This window comes from Zalophus californianus, chromosome 7 (assembly GCF_009762305.2).
Source record: "Zalophus californianus isolate mZalCal1 chromosome 7, mZalCal1.pri.v2, whole genome shotgun sequence".
Lineage (NCBI taxonomy): Eukaryota > Metazoa > Chordata > Mammalia > Carnivora > Otariidae > Zalophus > Zalophus californianus.
Window position 1 is genome coordinate 699062 of NC_045601.1, and position 20625 is coordinate 719686.

General features: G+C 40.4%; 1 protein-coding gene across 2 annotated transcripts; it reads left to right on the top strand.

Annotated features, from left to right (window-relative positions):
* The first annotated feature begins 17 nt into the window (after positions 1-17).
* TCTE3 (t-complex-associated-testis-expressed 3) lies at positions 18-19057 on the top strand. 2 transcript variants are annotated; one of them, XM_027603328.2, is made up of 4 exons: positions 18-181; positions 13841-14047; positions 16345-16503; positions 18447-19057. In XM_027603328.2, exons 1-4 carry the CDS (start codon positions 80-82, stop codon positions 18555-18557), a joined length of 579 nt encoding a protein of 192 aa, XP_027459129.1. In that variant the 5' UTR covers positions 18-79; the 3' UTR covers positions 18558-19057. The 2 variants fall into 2 exon arrangements, with proteins under 2 accessions (XP_027459129.1, XP_027459130.1); XM_027603329.2 differs by having other exon boundaries at positions 16402-16503.
* The last annotated feature ends 1568 nt before the right edge of the window (positions 19058-20625 follow it).

Here is a 20625-nt window from a genome sequence, read left to right on the forward strand (position 1 = left end):
CTTGAAGTCTCGCGGGAAGCAGCCGAGGCGTTTGGGGCGGGTGGAGGCGGGCCGTTGGGCGTGGTGGAGCGCCGGCAGCATGGAGAAACGCGGGCGAGGCGGGAAGCCGTCTTCGAGTACCGCGTCTCAGCCGCCGCCGCCTCGGAGGGAGAGGAGGCCCAGCATGTTCGAGAGGGAGGCAGTGAGTGCGGAGGCGGGGCCAGAGCGCGGTGGCGGGCGGCGCGGGGCTGGTGGCGGGGAGCGCGCCGCCGCCCTCGTGCTCTCCTCCCCCGCGCTCCCGGGGCTCGCGCTCGCCTCCGGCCTCCCTCTCCTTTCCCTGTGCTCCCCGGGCTCCCGGGGCTCGCGCTCGCCTCCGGCCTCCCTCTCCCTTCCCTGTGCTCCCCGGGCTCCCGGGGCTCGCGCTCGCCTCCGGCCTCCCTCTCCCTTCCCTGTGCTCCCCGGGCTCCCGGGGCTCGCGCTCGCCTCCGGCCTCCCTCTCCCTTCCCTGTGCTCCCCGGGCTCCCGGGGCTCGCGCTCGCCTCCGGCCTCCCTCTCCCTTCCCTGTGCTCCCCGGGCTCCCGGGGCTCGCGCTCGCCTCCGGCCTCCCTCTCCCTTCCCTGTGCTCCCCAGGCTCCCTCTCCCTTCCCTGTGCTCCCCAGGCTCCCTCTCCCTTCCCTGTGCTCCTCAGGCTCCCTCTCCCTTCCCTGTGCTCCCCGGGCTCCCGGGGCTCGCGCTCGCCTCCGGCCTCCCTCTCCCTTCCCTGTGCTCCCCAGGCTCCCTCTCCCTTCCCTGTGCTCCTCAGGCTCCCTCTCCCTTCCCTGTGCTCCCCGGGCTCCCGGGGCTCGCGCTCGCCTCCGGCCTCCCTCTCCCTTCCCTGTGCTCCGCGGGCTCTGCATCCAGGACCACACGTGGGCTGTGTTGACAAGGGCGAGGGTCCGATGTGTTGCGTTTTGCAGAAACAGCTGCAGTTTCAGTATTTGAGGGACCTGCAGGAGGAAAGGACGAATGTACGAATGTGAGACTTACTGTCGGGAGTTAGTGGAAGATGCCGTTCACTTTCATGGGTGGAATAACTTCAGTTCTGTGAGACCATAGTCCGAACACCATTGTTGTGATGGAGACTCCTTTTACTGAGACATTACGTGAGGAAGTAATTTGTCCAAGGGCAGGGACCTGTAAGGCTGGAGCTGAGGCTGGCATGTCTGCCCTGGGAATCCTGGTCCACTTGTCGCGAGGTGTCCTTTGCCACCTACTTCGGGGGACCCATAATCTCCGAGGTGAAGGAGAGAGAGCGAAGCGCTGATGTTCCTAAAACATTGCAAGGAATGAAAACATGTCGGCTCTAATGACAGTTCTGTGGTGTCTCCGTTTTACGAAGGAAAGAACAGACTAGAGGAGGAAAAATAGAGCAATTTCACACAACCAAATGCAGAGCGAGGCTGGAAACCTTAATCTGTTGGAAGTGAAGTTTCATGCTCCCAAAAGCTGTGCTGTGCAGTGTGGCCCCTGAACGGCATGAGGTCCAACCATTCAGATCCACTTACATAGATTATTTTCAATAAGTATATTGAAAAAAATTTTTTGAGATTTATAACAATTTGACTTTTCAAATTGTTTTTCTAGCCTTATTGTGAGAATACAGTATATAACATACAAAATATGTGCTCGTTAGCTATTTATTTTATTGGTAAGGCTTCTGGTCAACAGTAGACTTAAGTTTTGGGGGAGTCAGAAATTACAGACTTTTTTTTTTTTTTTTACTGGAGGGGGGCGGTCGGTGCCCCTAACCTTCCTGTTGTTCAAGGATCAACCGTGTTGCCTGGTCATAAGTCTGTTTTATAGATAGATCACCAGCAGTAAAGAAAAATTTCTGTATTTTGAGGCAGACAAAGGTGCCTTTTAGGAACTTCCTACTACATGACAGAAGTGGTCTTGAAGAATGAACAAGCCTGAATCCTAAAGGATATATGTACACGTGGTATATAGACCATAGTCTGGGAATAAAGGGTTATGGACCAAGGCCATTCTTGTTTATTTGATACGGATGTGTCTTTAAGACTTAGGCCACCAGGAGTAAGAAATTTGAATAGACCAGAAATAGGGAAGAGACTCAGAATGCAGTCCACAGATGCTCACTAAATGTACCTGAGAATAATAAGTGCACTAATGGGTAATTTCTAACTTTTGGGTAGTAGAGAATTCATCTGTTCTTGAGCATAGGAAGCACGAAGACACACAGCACAATTTAATCGATTTAAATGTCTTTTAATTTTATATGTGCCGCATCCATTTTTTTTCTTCTAGTAATAGCACTTCCATTTTCCTTTGGAGGATTAATTCATTTCCCATACAATAGAGTTTTAATGGGACTGTCACGTTCCTTAACTTTGTGGTTAGATGAGACACAAGTGTGGCTAATTAGTTGAACGCTCCATGGAATAACGTAAGAAAATGGTTGGGATTAATTCAAACTGAGGACAGAATACTGATGTGCCGCCTCATGTGTCTCGTTCTTCAGCCTTCTCTTCCGTTCTGTGAGCTGCTCAAACCAAAGATCCAAAACCTTAAACAGATAACCAAAAAATTGAAGACTTGGTTCGTCTCGCTTGTGTACATACATTTGAAAATCTTAAATACAAGCAAATAGCCTTTAGATTTTTAGAGCAGAGCTATGGAGCGAGCACGAGCAGGGAGAGGGGCAGAGGGAGAAGCAGACTCCCCACGGAGCAGGGAGCCCAATGCGGGGCTCATCCCAGAACCCCGGGATCATGACCTGAGCCGAAGGTGGACGCTTAACTGATGGAGCTACCCAGGCGCCCCAAATAGCCTATAATTAGTATATTAATATAATATTGTTATTAATATAGTGGCATCTTACAACCAGACTCCGTTTATTTTGGGATTTTAAGCAGGCTCAACATAAGGAAATGCTGTATCACTAGGTTAAATAATTAAAGTCAGGTTATTTTTGTAGATGCAAAAATGATATATTTAAAACATTCCTAATTTTTAGAAGTAATTACAAAGATTCTTCCTTAATGAAAGGATAAAATAATGAATAAAAGGAAAACTGAATCAAGAGGCACCTGGGTGGCTCAATCGTTAAGAATCTGCCTTAGGCTCAGGTCATGATCCCAGGGTCCTGGGATCGAGCTGGCCTCGGGCTCTCTGTTCAGCCAGAAGCCTGCTTGTGTTCCCTCTCTCGTGGTCTCTTTCTCTGTCAAATAAATAAAATCTTTAAAAAAAAAAAAAAGAAAACTGAATCAGAAGGCCAAAATTATATATAAGGAAGAAATGGTAGAGATGTGAGTTTTCAGCAAGTTAGAATCACTGTTATTTTCAAACCATGCATGCATGCTCTATCCCCGAGGGAATCATTGCAGTTGAAAGCCACTGTTAAGGATACAGTGTCGTATCTCTTGAGTGTATTGTGGGTGAAAAAGATGGCAATTACTATAGAAAAGTGTTCTCTTAATAAAAAAAGAACAAAATAAAGATTTTATTTTTAAGAGGCTTAGGGAGCAAATAATTCCTCTTTCCTCCAACTAAAACAATGCAGCCTGGCAAATAATCAAACAGATTTCTGATGAAGGACTTCCAGCTCGCAGCCAACATGGAGTAATTCCTACCAGAAACCATTGAAAATAGCACAAAATGTATGAAGCAATTGTTTTTCCATTGATGGGATGTAAGGCAAGACAGGGTAGTAATCTCTGGGGGCGGGGGAGAGGAATGGTGATCCCCAAGATTTCCTCTGACTCCCCGATGAGGGAATTCCGGCCTACGCCTGTGGAGAGCTCTTCCTTAGTTGAGAAGGGTTTGAGAGCCAAGGTAGATCAAGCTGGTGTGAATGCAGAGCAGAGTATTAGGAGGGAGCTGCACAAACAGCTCCAAAGATCTAAGGATTTTCCTCAGGTCTTCAGGTTAGAGCGTCAGTGTGTCTAATAAGGAAACCACCTGCTCCCAGAAAAAGGAGCAGAAAAAAATCATTGGACTCACACAAAATCATTTGTTTTTCCACCAATAAGAGTGGAAAACCATGTAAATCATAGGGCATTGGTTAGAGTGCTAAGAAGTGTATTGTCTCAGTACTGGGGGAAGAAATAGCTCTAGACTTAAAAGATTTTTCCAGTTTGGTCTATCAAGATTAAAAGCAAGTCTCAAGAGAATTAAACTGTTCTTGTTACATGCTAGAAAACTCAAGAGTATGTAAAGGAATGCAAAAACACACCAAGGTAGAAGTCACAGTATCTTATGTCCAATTAAATATTTTCAGACCTACAAAGAAACAGGAAAATAGAACTCAAAGTTAGAAGAAACAATAAAAATACCCAGAAATGACAAATAGCAAAGATAGAATTAGTATAAAAGGTAACTGAAGTAGTTACTACAGAAAAGTTATTGTGTTAGTTTTCATTAAATTAAAGCAGTTATATTAAGTGATAAAACAGTTACTGCATTTTGTATGTTCAAGCATGTTAAATCCAGATGAAACTCTACAGTTGAAAAATATAATGTTAGAGATGTAAAATATACTGAATAGAAATAGCAGATTTGACACTGCAGAACAGAACTTAGTGAACTTAGAGGCAGCAATGGAAAGAAGACCTGAAAAAATATATATATTAGTTAGGAGAAATAAATGAGATACAGGGAAATTTCAGGCAAAAAAAAAAAAAAAAATATATATATATATATATATATATATATATATTTGGAGTTCCCAAGTGAGGAAAGGAGACAGGGCAGACAAAAAATATTTGAAGAAATAATGGGTGAGAAATTTCCAAAAAATGAAAACTATAAACCCACAAATCCAAGCTCAATGAACTTCAAGCACAAGAAACATGGATATTATGCTGAGATGTGAAGCAAATTGCTTAAAATCGATTTAATAATTTAAAGGCAGCTAGGAGAAAAAAACTAGGTACAGAGGAATGGTAAAATGAGAGCAGGCTTCTGATCAGAAACAATGCAAGCTAGAAAACTGGCACTCTCATTAGTTTTAAAGTATCTTTAAAGTTGAAAGACCATCAACCTAGAATTCTATACCCAGTGAAAAATATATTTCAAAAACAAAGGCAATATAATAGGTTTTCCAGATATATGAAAATCAAAAATTCACCAACAGAAGATCTGCACTATCCAAAATGTGAAACGAAGTCTTTTGGGCATAATGAATGTGATAAGAGATGTGAATATGTATCTAGATGAAAGAAAGCATTGGAAGTGGTAAATATGTAGATAAATATTTTTTTTTTCTGTTTAAGGATTATTGGGATGATGAATCACTGAATTCTCCAGAAACCAGTATTATAGTGTATGTTAACTACCTAAAATTTAAATAATAACTTTAAAAATTATAAATTAGAAAAAAAAGTAAAGCTTATTGGCTGATTAAATACAAAATAACATATTTTGGGGCTTGTAGCATATGTAGAAGTAACATGCATGACAGTTCTAACGTTAAGACCAGAGAGGTGGGGGGAGGGGACTTATGCCATTGTAAGACTCGTAGTATGGGAAGTGGCATAATCTGCCTTGAAAGTAGACTGATAAAGATATATAAAGCCCTAAAACTACCACTGGAAAACAATAAAGGTAATAGGCCAACAGATAACAATGGAATCATGAAAAATACTTAATTTAGAAGAAATCATAAAAAAATAAAAGGAACAGGGCACCTCCCTGGCTCAGTTGGTAGAGCATGTGACTTTTGATCTTGGGTTATAAGTTTGAGTCCCACGTTGGGTGTGGAGATGACTTAAAAATAAGATCTTTTAAAAAAGTAGATAAAAGGGACAAAGAACAGATGGGACAAATAGGAAACAAAAGTAAGGATTTAAACAATGACATTAAGTTAAGTAAACGCCCCACCTAAAATTTAGGTTGTCAGATTGCTTATAAAAGCAGGTTGAAACTATATACTGTCTACAGGAAACACTTGGAATGTAAATAAAGACACAAGTTGAAATGGAAAGGATGGAAAAAGATCTACCATGTGAACACTAGAGAGCTGGAGTGCATGTATCAGACAAAATACATTTCTAAACAGAATATTATAAGAAAGAGGGTCATTTCATAATGTTAAAGTCAATTCATCAGAAAGACCTAACAGTCCTAAATGTCTGTGCACCTAAAATCAGAGCTCTGAAATACAGGAAACAAAAACTTCTGTATTCTTACGGAAATAGACATCCATAATTACAGTTGGAAATTTCAACACATCTTCCTATCAGTAATTGGCAGAATAGACAAAAACCTAATGAAAATATAAAAGACATGAACAATAATGTAATGACTTGAACTAGTGCACTTTTATGGCATACTCCATGCAACCACAGCTGAATAAATGTTCTTTAGAAGTGCACACGAAGCATCACTAAGAACATGTCCTGGGACATAAAACAAGTCCCAATAACTTTAAAAGGATTCAGATCACAAAGTATGTTCTTTGACCATAATGGAATAAATTAGAAATTAACAAAGACATATAGAAAGATGCAAATTGTCTGAAAATAAAATGACACACTTCTGAATAACCCAGGATAAAAGAAAAAAAATATTTTCAACTGAAAAGGAAAATACAACATTTCAAAACCTGTAGTGTGTAGCTATTGCAGTACTCAGGGAAATTTATAGCCCTAAATAAGTATATTAGAAAAATTTTGAGTCAGTATTTCAACCATCAGCTCAAATTAGAGAAAGAACACTCCAGGGGCGCCTGGGTGGCTAAGTCGTTAAGCAACTGCCTTCAGCTCAGGTCATGATCCCAGGATCCCAGAGTCCTGGGATCGAGCCCCACATCGGGCTCCCTGCTCAGCAGGAGGCCTGCTTCTCCCTCTCCCACTGCCGCTGCTTCTGTTCCCTCTCTCGCTGTCTCTCTGTGTCAAATAAATAAAATCTTTTTAAAAAAAATCTAAACTCAAGCAAAAGAAAGTTGGTAATAAAAGTGCAAGTCAATGAAATAGTGAACTGAAAAAATTAATGAAACCAAAGATATTTTGGAAAGATGGATAAAGGTGATAAACTTCCAGCCTAAAAGTCGGTAAACAACAGCCTGTGGGTCAAATTTGGCTTGCTGCCTATTTTTGTGCAGCCTATGAGCTAAGAATGATTTGTATATTTTTAAAAGGTTATTTAAGAGGATGGATGGAAATGGGGGAGGAGGAGGAGGGGAGAGTTGGAGGAGCAGAAGCAGTGGCAATGTCCACAGTGCCTAAAATATTTACCAGCCGGCTCTTTACAGAGGTTTGCCAGCCCTTGCTGAAGCCAGACTAATCAGGAAAAGAAAAAGACCAATTCTCAATTAGGGAATGAGAAGGAATCACTACATACCCAATAAACATTTAAAAGATCATAAGGAAATACTAAAAACAACTATGATCTTAATTTCAGCAACTTGGATGAAATGCACAAATTCCATGAAAGACACTATTACGGGTTGAATTGTGTTCTTCTAGGATTCATATGTTGAAGTCTTTAACCCCCAGGACCTCAGAATGTGAGTGTATGTGGAGATAGGCCTTTACAAAAGTAACTAAGTTAAATTGAGACTGTTAGGATTTGCTCTAATCCAATCTCACTCATGTCCTAGTAAGAGGAGATTAAAGCACAGATACACAGTGTAAAACATGCGCAGCAGGGTGACCACGTGAAGAGGTAGCAAGACAGCAACCATCTGCAAGAGAGAGGCCTCAGGAGAAACCAACCCTGCTGGCTCTTTGATCTTGGATTTCGTGCCTCCAGAATTGTGAGCAAATAAATTTCTGTTGTTCAAGCCACCTGGTCTGTGGTATTTTATTACGGCAGCTCTAGAAAAACTAATACATAGAAATAAACTACTCTAGCTCACTCAAGAAATAATAGATACCCTGAATAGCCTCTGTATCTATTAAAGAAAGTGAAGTTTTAAAACATTTCCATAAAGAAAACTCCAGGCCCAAATGGCTTTTCTGGTGAGTTTCTGCCAAATATAGTGTTCTGCAAAATTGAAGAAATGGGAATTCTTCCCAATTCATCCTGCAGGGTCAGCATTACCCTACTATCAAAACCAGAATAATAACAAGAAAACAAACCACTATTCCTCATGAACATGGATGCAAAAATTCTTAACGAAACTATAGCAAATTAAATCCAACAAGAAAAATAAAATACATATACTGTGCCCAACATAGGAGCACCTAAATACATAAAGCAAGACATTAAAAGGGAGAAAGAGACAGCAATGCAATAATAATAGGGGACTTCAATACCCCACTTACATCAATGGGCAGATCATTCAGACAAAAAATAAAACCTCAGCCTTCAATGACACAGTAGACCAGATGGACTTACCAGATATATATAGAACATTCCATCCAGGAACAGCAGAATACACATTCTTCTCAAGTGCACATAGAACATTCTCCAGGACCTAGCACATGTTAGGCCACAAAACAAGTCTTCAAAGATTTAAGAAGACTAAAATACCAAGCATCTTTACCAACCACGGTGGTATGGAACAAGAAGTCAATTATAAGAAGAAAACTGAAATATTCACAAATATGTGAAGATTAAAAACATTATATGGAACAACCAATGTGTTACTGTAGAAATCAAAAGAGAAATTTAAAAATTCCTTGAAACAAAATGGAAATACAACATAACGAAATTTATAGAATGCAAAAAAGCATTTCCAAGAGGGAATTTCATAACAATAAATGCTTACCTCAAGAAACAAAAAATTTCAAGCACCTAACTTTACACATGAAAGACTAGAAAAAGAACAAATGAGAGCCAAAGTTAGTAAAAGTAAGGAAATATTTGAGCAGAAGTAAATGAAATAGAGACTAAAAAGACAATAAAAAAGATAAGTGAAATGAAGAGCTGGTTCATTGAAAAGATAAAATTGACAAACTTTTATGTAGAGAAACCAAGGAAAAAAGGGAGAGGGCTCAAACAAAATCAGAAATGAAAGAGGAGAAAGAAGAGACATTACAACTAATATAGAAAGCATCATAAGATATTATTAGCAGTTATACACCAACAATTTGGACAACCCAGAAAAAAATACATAAATTCCTAAAATAGGAAACCTGAACAGACCAATATCTCGTGAGGAGATTCAATTAGTAATCAAAAACCTCCCAACAAACAAAGGTCAGGACCAGATGGCTTCACTGGTGAATTTTACCAAACATTCAAAGAAGAATTAATACCAATCTTTCTCAAACTCTTCAAAAGAATAAAAGAGGAAGGAACACCTCCAAACTAATTTTATGAGGCCAACATTACCCTGATACCAAAACCGTACAAGGACAGCAGAGAACAGAAAACTACAGGCCAATAAACCTGATGAATGTAGTTGCAAAAATCCTCAAGAAAATATTAGCAAGCCAACTTCAATATATTAAAAAGATCATAAGGGCGCCTGGGTGGCTCAGTTGGTTAAGCGACTGCCTTCGGCTCAGGTCATGATCCTGGAGTCCCGGGATCGAGTCCCACGTCGGGCTCCCTGCTCAGCAGGGAGTCTGCTTCTCCCTCTGACCCTCTTCCCTCTCATGCTCTCTATCTCTCAGTCTCTCTCAAATAAATAAATAAAATCTTTAAAAAAATAAAATAAAATAAAAAATAAAAAAATAAAAAGATCATAAAACATGGTCAAGTGGAATTTATTCTAGCAATGCATGGGTGGTCAACATCCCAAACAATCAGTGTGAGACTGCATTAGCAAAATGAAGGATAAAAATTGTATCATCTTGGGCACCTGGGTGGCTCAGTCGGTTGAGTGTCTGCCTTCGGCTCAGGTCATGATCCTGGAGTCCCAGGATTGAGCCCCACATCAGACTCCCTGCTCAGCCAGGAGTCTGCTTCTCCCTCTGCTCCTCACCTATTTTTTAAAAAATTGTGTCATCTCAATAGATGCAATAAAAGCATTTGGTAAACTTCAGTATCCATTTATCCTAAAAATTCAACAAAGTGGGTTTAGAGGGAACATACCTTAGCATAATAAAGGTCATATATGACAAACTTAGAGTGAACATCATACTCAATGGTAAAGAGCTGAAAGGTTTTCCTTTAAGTTCAGAAACAAGACAAGGATGCCCACTCCCAACACTTCTATTCAACATTTTATTGGAAGTCCTAGCCAGAGAAATTAGGCAAGAGAAAGAAATAAAAGGCATCCAAATTGGAAAGGAAAAAGTACAACTGTCACTGTTTGTGTATGACATGATATTACATATAATAAACCCTAAGGACTCCACCAAGAAACTGTTAGATTCAATAAATAAACTTAGCGAATGGCAGGCAACAAAATCAATATAAAAAAAATCTATTGCATTTCTATACACAAGCTGTCAGAAATTAAGAAAACAATCTCATCTCACAATTGCATTAAAAATAAAATATCTAGGAATAAATTTAACCCAGGAGGTGAAAGTCCTCTACAGTGAAAACTGTAAGACATTGATGAAACTGAAGACAACACAAATAAATGGAAAGATATTCAATGTTCATGGATTGGAAGAATTAATGTTAAAACGTACATACTACCCAAAGCAATCTACAGATTCAGTGTAATCCCTAATAAAATTCCAATGTCATTTTTCACAGAACAAACAATCTTAAACTTTGTATGGAATCATAAAAGACCCCAAGTATCCAAAGCAGTATGGAGAAAGAAGAACAAAGCTGGAAGCGTCTCACTTTTTGATTTCAAAGAAAATTACAAAGCTGTGGTGATCAAAACAGTATGGCATTGTCATAAACACACACATAAATCAATAGGACAGAACAGAGTCCAGAAATAAACACACATTTATGGTGAATTAGCTTATAACAAAGGCTCCAAGAATATACAGTGGGGAACGGGACAGTTTTTTCAATGGTTATTGGGAAAACTGGATCAGCATTTTACATGTACATAAAAATAAACTCAAAGACTTGAATGTAAGACCTGAAACCATAAAATTACAAAAAGAAAACATAGGTGGTAAACACCTTAGCATACAGTGTTGGTGATGATTTTTTGATCCGACTCCAAAAGCAAAGGCAACAAAAGCAACAATAAAGAGGTGAAACTACATTAGACTAAAAAGCTTTGGCCCAGCAAAGGAAACCAACAAAATGCAAAGGCAGCCTACTGAGTGGGAGAGATTATTTGCAAATCATGTAACTAATAAGGGGTTAGTATCCAAGATATGTGGAGAACTCCTACAACTCAACAGCAAAAAAAACCTAGCAACCGGATTAAAAAATGGCCAGAGGTTCTGAATAGGTATTTTTCCAAAGAAGACATACAGATGGCCAAAGATACATGAGCAGATGCTCGACATCCCTAATCATCAGGGAAGTGCAAATCAAGACCACAGTGAGGTATTACCTCACACCTGTTAGATTTGCTATTATTGGAAAACGAGATGACAAGTGTTGGCAAGGATGTGGAGAAAAGGCAGCCCTTGTGCAGTGTTGGTGGGAATGTAAATGGGTACAACTACTATGCAAAACAATGTGGAGATTCCTCAAAAAATTAAAAGAACTACCATACAGTTCAGCAATTCCATTTCTGGGTATTTGTCCAAAGAAAACAAAAACACTAATTTGAAAAAAATACATGCATCCCTATGTTCATTGCAGTATTATTTACAATAAATAGCCAAGATATGAAAACAACCTAAGTATTGATTATTCCGCCATTAAAAAAGGAATGAAATCTTGCCATTTGCAATAACATGTGGACCTTGAGAACAGTAGGCTAAGTGAAATAAGTCAGACGAATACCATATGATCTCACTTATATGTGAAATCTAAAAAGAAAAATAGGTGAAGGAGGTCAAAAGGTATAAACTTTCAGTAAAATAATAATAATAGTAATAGTATATTATATTTGAATGGGGTTTGTTCCAGGTATGCAAGGTTGGTTAAATATTCAAAAATCATATAGCCACATTAACAAACTATTAGTGATGAAAAATAGGCTGGCAAATGGTAACATTTCTACTCACATTAAACCAGCTCACCAAGTAGTCACGGCCATAGCTGGACAATGATATATATTTAAGATGATGAAACATATGCAGTGGTCAGACAAATGATATAATCAGATGCCAAGAGAAAGAGCTGGAAGAATCTGCACTTTAACATGTTCTTTCTCTTGCGAACCTGCCAATCAGATAAACCCCTCAGAGGGGGCAAAGAAAGGGAAGTATTGATCCAGTGCCAGTTTCCGCCACACAGAAGCATCAGTAGTGGAGAATAAATACTCTCACAACACTCCTAGGATTGTGATTTTTAATATTTACGTTTTAAGCTACTGGTCTCTGCAGTAAAATCTGAAAAGGAGGAAGGATGATAGAAATAGGTAGACTTGTATTATATATTTAGAAAAATTCAAGAGATAATAAACATCTCTATTAAATAAAAATTTAATAGGTGGCTGCAACAGTAATAATTTATGTTCTATATAAAAACAACTAAAAACATAAAATGTGTTTTTAAATCTAAAGCCTCATTGAAAAAATAGCAAAAGAATAAATGCTCCAGAATAAATTGAAAGATTTGTGTTAAAATAAATTACTTGGAAATAAAAGTCCTTACATAAATGTAAACCATGTTCCTGGTTACAGAATTACTTAGTTAACATTATTTGTAAAAAGCATTACAAAGTATAGACTTATCTCCATCTCAACCTTGATCTCCCTCTAATCTGTTCACCACACCAGCCAGAATGACCTTTTAAAACTGTCATGTAGAACATATCACTCACGTCCTTAAATTTTTCCAGCGGCTTCCCACTGTTCTGAGAATAAAATCCAAACTGCTCACCACGTTCTTTCTATTCAGTGCTTCACGACCTGCTCCTTGGTTCTTTCTAGCTTCCATCATGTCACCACTCTGCCTTGCTCAGAACCCTTGACCCGTACTGACCACAAACCTGCTCCTAGAACACACTGTTTGCCTTGAAGCCTTTGTTCTTTTTGGGCTTCAGCCCAAATCTAACTTCATTCAGAGGGGCCTTCTCTGGAACTCTGTCTAAATTAGTCCTTCCCAGTGAGTTCCTACCAAGTCAGGTGGTTTTATTTTGATAGCATTTGCTACTATATAAATCCGTTTATTCATTTTTCTGTATGCTTTCAATTGTCAAATCAGCCCTCCTGTCCATTAGAATGATCCCTCCGTGAGTGGAGATTCCTTGATTATGAGTTAAAATAAGCTGAACAGTTAATCCCTAGCTGTTACAACGAAGCTCACCACTGTAACTTAAGAGCCTAGAACATTTATCTGGACCATATGAGGCACCAAATAAATATTTCTTTAAGGAGTGTTAAATGTCACAGAATGAATGTTGAATGTCAAAACCATAAAATAATGTATGCACCAGATCAATACACTTTTGTTATCTTTTCAACTTAAGACTTATTTATGTAAATACTTATGTAAATAATGGTATTATTTATTCAAAGCAAATAAAAGTAAATAAAATTGTAAGAACACAATGAAGGATAATATTTTCATAACCTCAGGGTAGAGAACCAGAAAGTTTTCTTTACACACCTGTCTCCTAGCCACCCAGTTGCCCTCTCTGGAGGTCTCTCTTGTTTCTGGTTCTTTTGTATCTTCCATGGATATTTTAAATATATGTATCTAAATTTGTGTTTATAGATAGATGATGGCTAGCTAGAAAGACTTTTTTCTTTTACCCAATTGATAGCCAGGAGTGAATCACTGAATCTAGGATTCAGCAACTTCTTTATCAATTAGAATGGATTTCCAAACTTTGTGTCAGCTCTGTCCCATTGTACCAGAGTTCTTAAATCTAAAATTTCATTTTACAATTAAAAAAGTAACCTCTTTCTCTTTTCCTTCCCCCCTGTTTCAGTATACACAGATTTTAAAAGAAAGACTGAGAGATTCGATTCATGATGTTCAGTACGTAGAGCCTCCATTTGATGATTCAATTGCTGATCTAGGTAAAGAATGGAAGAGTGCCCTGGCAAAATTAAAGTTTGCTAATTCATATAGAATGGAGCCATTGAAAAAATTCCAAGCTCATTCAGTAGAAACTAAAGCCCAGCAGATATTAAAGGTAGGTTGATAAATACATATGATAGCAATATCTTAGCTTTGGGGATTTGATAAACTGTATTAAGATTTATGGCCATATGTTTCATTGATTTTTTGTAGCATTTATCTCTGAAAATATGAAAGTACTTTGTAGTCATACTCAAATATACTTCACATTGATGCTGTGAGCTAGATTTAATTCTTTTGTTATATATTAATTAACCCGTAATTATCCAAAAATTATTTATCCCTCAGGTTTCATGTTTTCCCATATTTGGAGGAATGAGTTAAACAAAACACACTGAATCTGTGTATGGGTGTGAAAAGGTGGTTCCTGGACGCTAAAGCATTTAAGGACAGGCAATTGCCAACACATGCACAGGTCCCCTTCCTTAAACTGACTGGAATCTGAAGGTCATTTAAGACACACTTGTTTCCAGGCTAGTCCAAAAAAGCTTCTTCAGTTTTATAAAATACTATAAGACTAATATTAATACCAACATTATTTATACTAGTGTTGGTATCTGAAGGCTACATTGTTCAGATGGAAAGAATTCCTTCCTCATCTTCCTTAAAGGACAAAATTAAAGTTTTTTATTTATAGAAAATTTTAGGGACCACTTCTTCTGAATCACCTTTTCATCTGTGGTCTCTAGTGCTGGGCCCCAGGCACCCAGGCATTTTCTGATGGCCACATTCCCCTGGGGGACTCCACCAAGCTTGAGTCTACCCCAGATATGTTTCTGGTTTCCAGGTTCCCTCCCCCTTCAGTTTACAAGGTGCATTCTTTCAGTAACAACTGATGTGAGCTAGGTGTTGGGAAGAAAGCATCTCTTTAATTTATTTTGTATAAATTAATACTCTTTTAATCATATCAAAATTAATTATTTAAATGAATTAACTTTTATTAATACAGAAGAATGTTTAGGAGGCCTCCTCTAGCCTCCCTCTACTACCATAGACAGATACATTTCTAATGTATCATTGTCAGATGGCTCATGGCTTCAGGAAATAAAGGAATTCAACTCAATTTAATATAATAAAATAATTATTGATTACCTTCTTCTCTTATCTAAACACTAACAGCAAGCATTTGTGACATAAGAATATACATTTTGGTGTGTCTCTTACTTGGTCTTACCACATAGACTGAGTTCAGATTTATTGGATATAGTAGGATATCAAATTGTACTTACATATCATAATTTACAGAATTGCATTGAGCGTGATGGGGCCTGGAACAGCTGATTGGATATGCAGGTGGATAGCTAGGCATCATCAAGAGGCCGGGGATTTTCCCTTGGGTTCACGGAAAATTCACATAGTTCTAGGTGCAGAAATAGTATATACTGCTGGAGCTTGTGGCTATCTTCCTATAGAAAGCACTCATTATTTGTTAAATAAGAGCACGTGGGTGGGCAAAGCCCGAGGTCTGTTAGGCAGATTCCAGAAGAGAGAGTGGATGTTGTGAAACGTCTGAAAGACAGAAACACAGCCAATGCCTGAGGGAAACAAATGCTTCTAGCCCCAGTTTTAGGTCCAGCACCATTCTAGAAGGGAATCAAGACAAACAAACAAACAAACAAAACAAAAAAAACCCAGCAATATATTTGGTTTTACGTGTCTATAAAATTAGCTGGTAGGAGCTCATTTGTTATCACAGGACCCAGAACCACGTTAATTCATCATTGTCCAGGTAAGTCAAAGGTACCTGCAGTCTGCTCATTAGGTGGTCCAGTCTGCTTATGGGCTGTGGAAAAGCCTAGTGCCTCATGACTCACATCTCTCTCCCCAGCTGTGATTAATCCACAGCAGACATGGCGGGAAACCTTGGATCGCCTCCCCCTGGAGTCCACAGAGAGAGCAGCTAGAGAAGTGGCTTTAATTCAAGGACACTGGGGAAGACAGGAGTCACATAATACAGGCTCCTGTCCAGGAAACCCAGGCTTTAGGAAAACTCAAGTCTGAGTTTTAACAAATATGGAAATGAGAGAAAGATTTCCTTCATCTACCTAAGCATTCCCAGAAGCATTGTTTTAAAATTCCCCTGTGTCTCCCCACTAGCTGTTCGAAAGGAAAACTTAACTGGTTAAGAGTTGGTAATGAAGAACAATTGAATGTAATTAAACACCAAAATAAACTTTATTCAACATTGTTATTGAAATAAATTGGTAAGCACAACATTCATTTAATGTTATTTGGTTAGGAATGCATCTATTTTTTTAAAGTTATGTGTATTATTTAGATACATGTTTTCTTGAATTTTTATGTAGAAAATATTTGGTTTGAAAATTAAAATGTTTTTCCTATTTTTTAAAGGAAAGTCTTAAAGATGTCAAATATGATGATAAAGTCTTCTCTCATTTGTCACTTGAGTTAGCAGACCGCATCTTGTCCGCAGTGAAAGAATTTGGGTATCACCGTTACAAGTTCATTATAAAAGTGCTATTTATTCAAAAGACTGGTCAGGCGATAAATGTGAGTACCACCCTGACCCGGCATCTACCAGGCAGTGCTCCAGTGTCCCCTCTAGTGACCTGAGAGTTCCTGTGCTGCCTGCCTCCACGGCCCCCAGGCGCCTCTCTGACAAAGGATGATTTTGTTGACTATATCTTCCTTCAGTGCTTATTATTTGAAAAGTACTAACCCAGAAATGGCAATTTTCTGTTGATAATTTATTAAACTATATGGCTATCCTATTCCTTGATCACACTAATTTTGACAATTTAATGTCATTTGATAATTAACCAGTAAATTTATTTTGAGCACTAATGGGAGTTAGGTTAGGTACTGAGAAAAGGAAAGTGGGGAGACGCAGACCATGATTCTCCAAGAGTTTTTACTGTACTTGAGGAAAGAAAACAGTGCAGGTCAGCGTTTAAGAAATGGAATGGGATGGACAGTGGTACAGCTTAGGTTTCCGAGTCTGGCTGACCTAAACGGGAGTGCTGGCGCGACGGTCGGAGCCTGCGGCCGGGGCATGGCTGTTCTCATCTGTAAAACGGAGATGGTACACCTAAGGGCTGCAGCTACCCCGAGGGCTAAATGAGCTGGTCTGTAAGAAAGCCCTCTACGTGGTCTCCGGCACAAAGGCCTCAGTCAGCAGCAAGGCAATCGCGGTCATTTACAAATATGAATAAATATGAATACACTAGACCCTGTGAGCTGGAGTGAGCTGCCCGTCAACACGTGGCAGCTGGTCACGGTCTGCAGTCTTTGTGGAAGCAGGCAGAGGGTTGCTGGCCACACGAGAGTCAGCAAGACGGAGGTGACCTTGGCACCCAGGGAGAAGAGAACACCAGCACATACTTCTCACGTGGAGGAGATTAGAGTAGGGCAGAGTGGCCCCTGGGACTGTCTGGAGCCAGGGAAGGCCCTCTGATATCTGAACGTCAAGAAGAAACCAGCTGTGCCAGAGACCCGGGAGAAGGACAGGAAACCAGAGAATGCAGGAGTGTAAAGATGCCGTGGCAGCAGGGAACCTGGTGTGCTTGGTTAGTAACCTGCGTGCTTGCCGTATATTTCGGTAGCACACGTGGGTAATGGTACCGTACAACAAACCACCCCAGAGCTTAGCAGTGTAAAACGACAGCCGTTTATCTGCTCATCACTCTGTGGTCAGCCCAGCTACAGCAGCTGCTTTTCCTGCTGGTCTCCCTGACGGGCTCGCCGTCCCACATGGCCTCACTCACGTGACTGGTGGCTGGTGCTCGCTGTTGGCTGGGGCTCCTGGGTTCTCCTGCACGTGAGCCACCGTCCTCCAGTGGGCTGAGTGGCTTTCCTTATGTGAGGGTCTCCTCAGAGCGTTCTGAGCAGGTGGGAGCAGAAGACCTCTGAAGGCTTTGCTTGGAAGTCACACAATGTCCCATTCTTTTGCTCAGAGCAGGTCCCAAGACCAGTTCACACTCAAGGGCTAGAGAAATAGACTCACCCTCTTGGGAGAAACCACAACAGGTTTGTGGCCATTCCTATCCACCATGGAAAAGTAGGCTGCACTCAAATCACTACGACTTTGTGAGCTAAGCAAAGGATTTAGAATTTTCTCTAACGGTCTGCTTGGATAATCCATGCCATTTCTTTATTTCAAAACAAAGTTCTAATAAACTTTCCCTTGAACATATTTTAAGGATGGAAAGGAGAATTCCATGTCAGGGAGTGTAACACAGCGGAGTAGTCCTGTATGCAGAACTCTCAGACCCAGGTACAGGGCGTTCCCGGCTCTGTGCCCAGACACTCTGCTAAGGTCCAGTGCCCGTGTCAGAGAAGGACCACTCCAGGAAGAGAAGAGGGTCCCTTTCAGGAAAGGGGGGATTGGACAAACTACTTTTTAAATATCACTTTCTGAGATACCGTATAGACTTAAAGTTTACTTCTTAACATGTTCAATTTAAAGTTGGTCTTTTGAAATTTGTGTATCACAGATTGCCAGCAGATGGATCTGGGATGTTGCCTGGGACAGCTGGGTTGCGGTGAAACAGGAAACAGAAACGTATGTCGCCTTGGCCCTGGTGTTTGCTCTCTATTGTGAATAGCTCACTACAAGTGATGGCAGTGCTGGCTTCTCAACTTTACCAAGATCTGTGACTTTGAAGATTTGCAAACTTCATAATAGTCAGCCATGCCTTTGCCTCCAGCTGAAGATCCATTGTATTCTTTTAACAACAAACAAGTAAAAGCCAGATTTTTACCTTCATACTTACTAGTTATCATATTTATTAACATGCTGTGACCCCAAAGTGTAAAAGTTTGTACGAAACATGGAAGGATAGATAGAGTATATAAATGCTTATAGTGGGTGCTAATACAGGGAAATCACTCATCATTCTTTTTAGAGTTAAGACAATTAGAATTTGCTACTGGAAATTATGACACAACAGTGTCGAGTAAATGTTAAAATAGATTTTGGAAAACTTCTAAAGGCAGTTGTATTTTTAAATGGCATTTTAATACGTTGTAGGCATTCTTTGGAAAGGAATTACCAAGTTTGAAATAAAGACATTAATGTATTTAACACATCCCTAACCAATCAAAATGCTTAACGTGTGGTCGTTCTTTTTGTTAGTCTGTTAGTTAAATTCTTTTTAGGTGCAAGAACTGAAAAAGCTAAACCAGTGGGGTTTTTTTGTTTTGTTTAGTTTTGTTTTTTAAAAGTAGAATTTTGTTTTCCAGGCATTTGATCAGGGACCCAGGTTTTTTCTGTCTTTCCCCTTCCCCCCCAGACTTTTACATACATTTGTTTAACTTGATATAATTTAATCAGGTTCCTGTCTATGACTAGACGGGTCATAGTTCACTCCTTGGGGCTGGGGCTGCCTCCTCCCTTTGTTGGAGCACATGGCCAAATGAAAAGAGTAGACACGACTATCAGTCAGAGGTCTTCCAGCAAGGAATCAGGAGGTGGGCTTGGAGGAGGCAACCAATAATGTCTGTGATCAGATGAGTTGTAATCAGAACTTGGAAAACCACGTCAAACTTAATGGATGGTTAAAATGGCCATTAGTTGAATAGTCCAAAGACTGGAATGTGGAAACGTCGAGGAGAGTTTTCTTTTCACTTATGTGTTATCATGAGCTGGATAATCCAGGACAAACAGGTCCGTGCTGCGCAGCATAAACATGGTCATTGTTGCCCAAAGAATCTTCAACACGGGAGTTCTCAGTTGTGAACTGTGGCTGCCAAAAAAGTGGTAGCGAGCTTGTGCAACAGCTCGTGTTAAGCAATGCACCTTCCTGCTGAACTTGCAGGATTCATTGGTTGTAAAGAGTATGGCCTCCTAGAACCGTTTATAAAGTGAGAATGAGACCTCCTAAGGCTAGCATGTGAATTATGTGACATAGTAAACAACCAGGCACTTGTGCCCAGCACTTCATAGAGCCCTGGACCTTCCTACGTCCTAAAATGTGACCTGTTGGTATTACCTGATTTGAGGTCTCGGAAGTACCTTCCGCTCTGCTCTTTCTCTTGCTTTCCCCAACTCTGTACACACTTCGTTGTTGAATTCCATACGAGTGACTCAAATCCTCCCCTTTCCTCCACCGCCAAGTCCTGTCTGGCTTTGCTGCAGTGCCCCTTTCGTCCGTGTGTTCATTTAGCTGTTTTGTTCGGCCACATTCTGGGTGCACCATGTCCCAGGCACTGTGTGAGACGCAGGGTGTGGAGCAGGGCCCTTGCCTCAGCAGGCTTCCATCGTGGCGAGCGCACCTCAGGAGGAACGGGGAGCACGCCCTTCTTTGCCTCCCACAGAACATCGGTGGTGCGTCCGTCTGGAAGGCATGACCCAGGTCATGTCACCCCCGGTCCAGCTCCTCTCAGTCCTCGGTCGCCTTCTGAGTTAAAACACACTCTTCTGCTTACTCTTACGGGTCTGATTCTCCGGGGAAGAGAACGGCCATTTTCCGAGGTTTGATGGATTCCAGGTGCATGTGAACATCTCTAACCCAGCAGTACTTCTTACTGCTGCCCCCACTTGACCTCCCCTGTCATCAGTCACCTTCGATGCCCCCCTCTGTACTTTCATCCAGTCTCCTGCACGTTTCTGTTTGGGCCTCCCTCCCACCACAAAGACCCCTTCCCGCCTCTCCTCCTCCAAGTTGTGTGGAG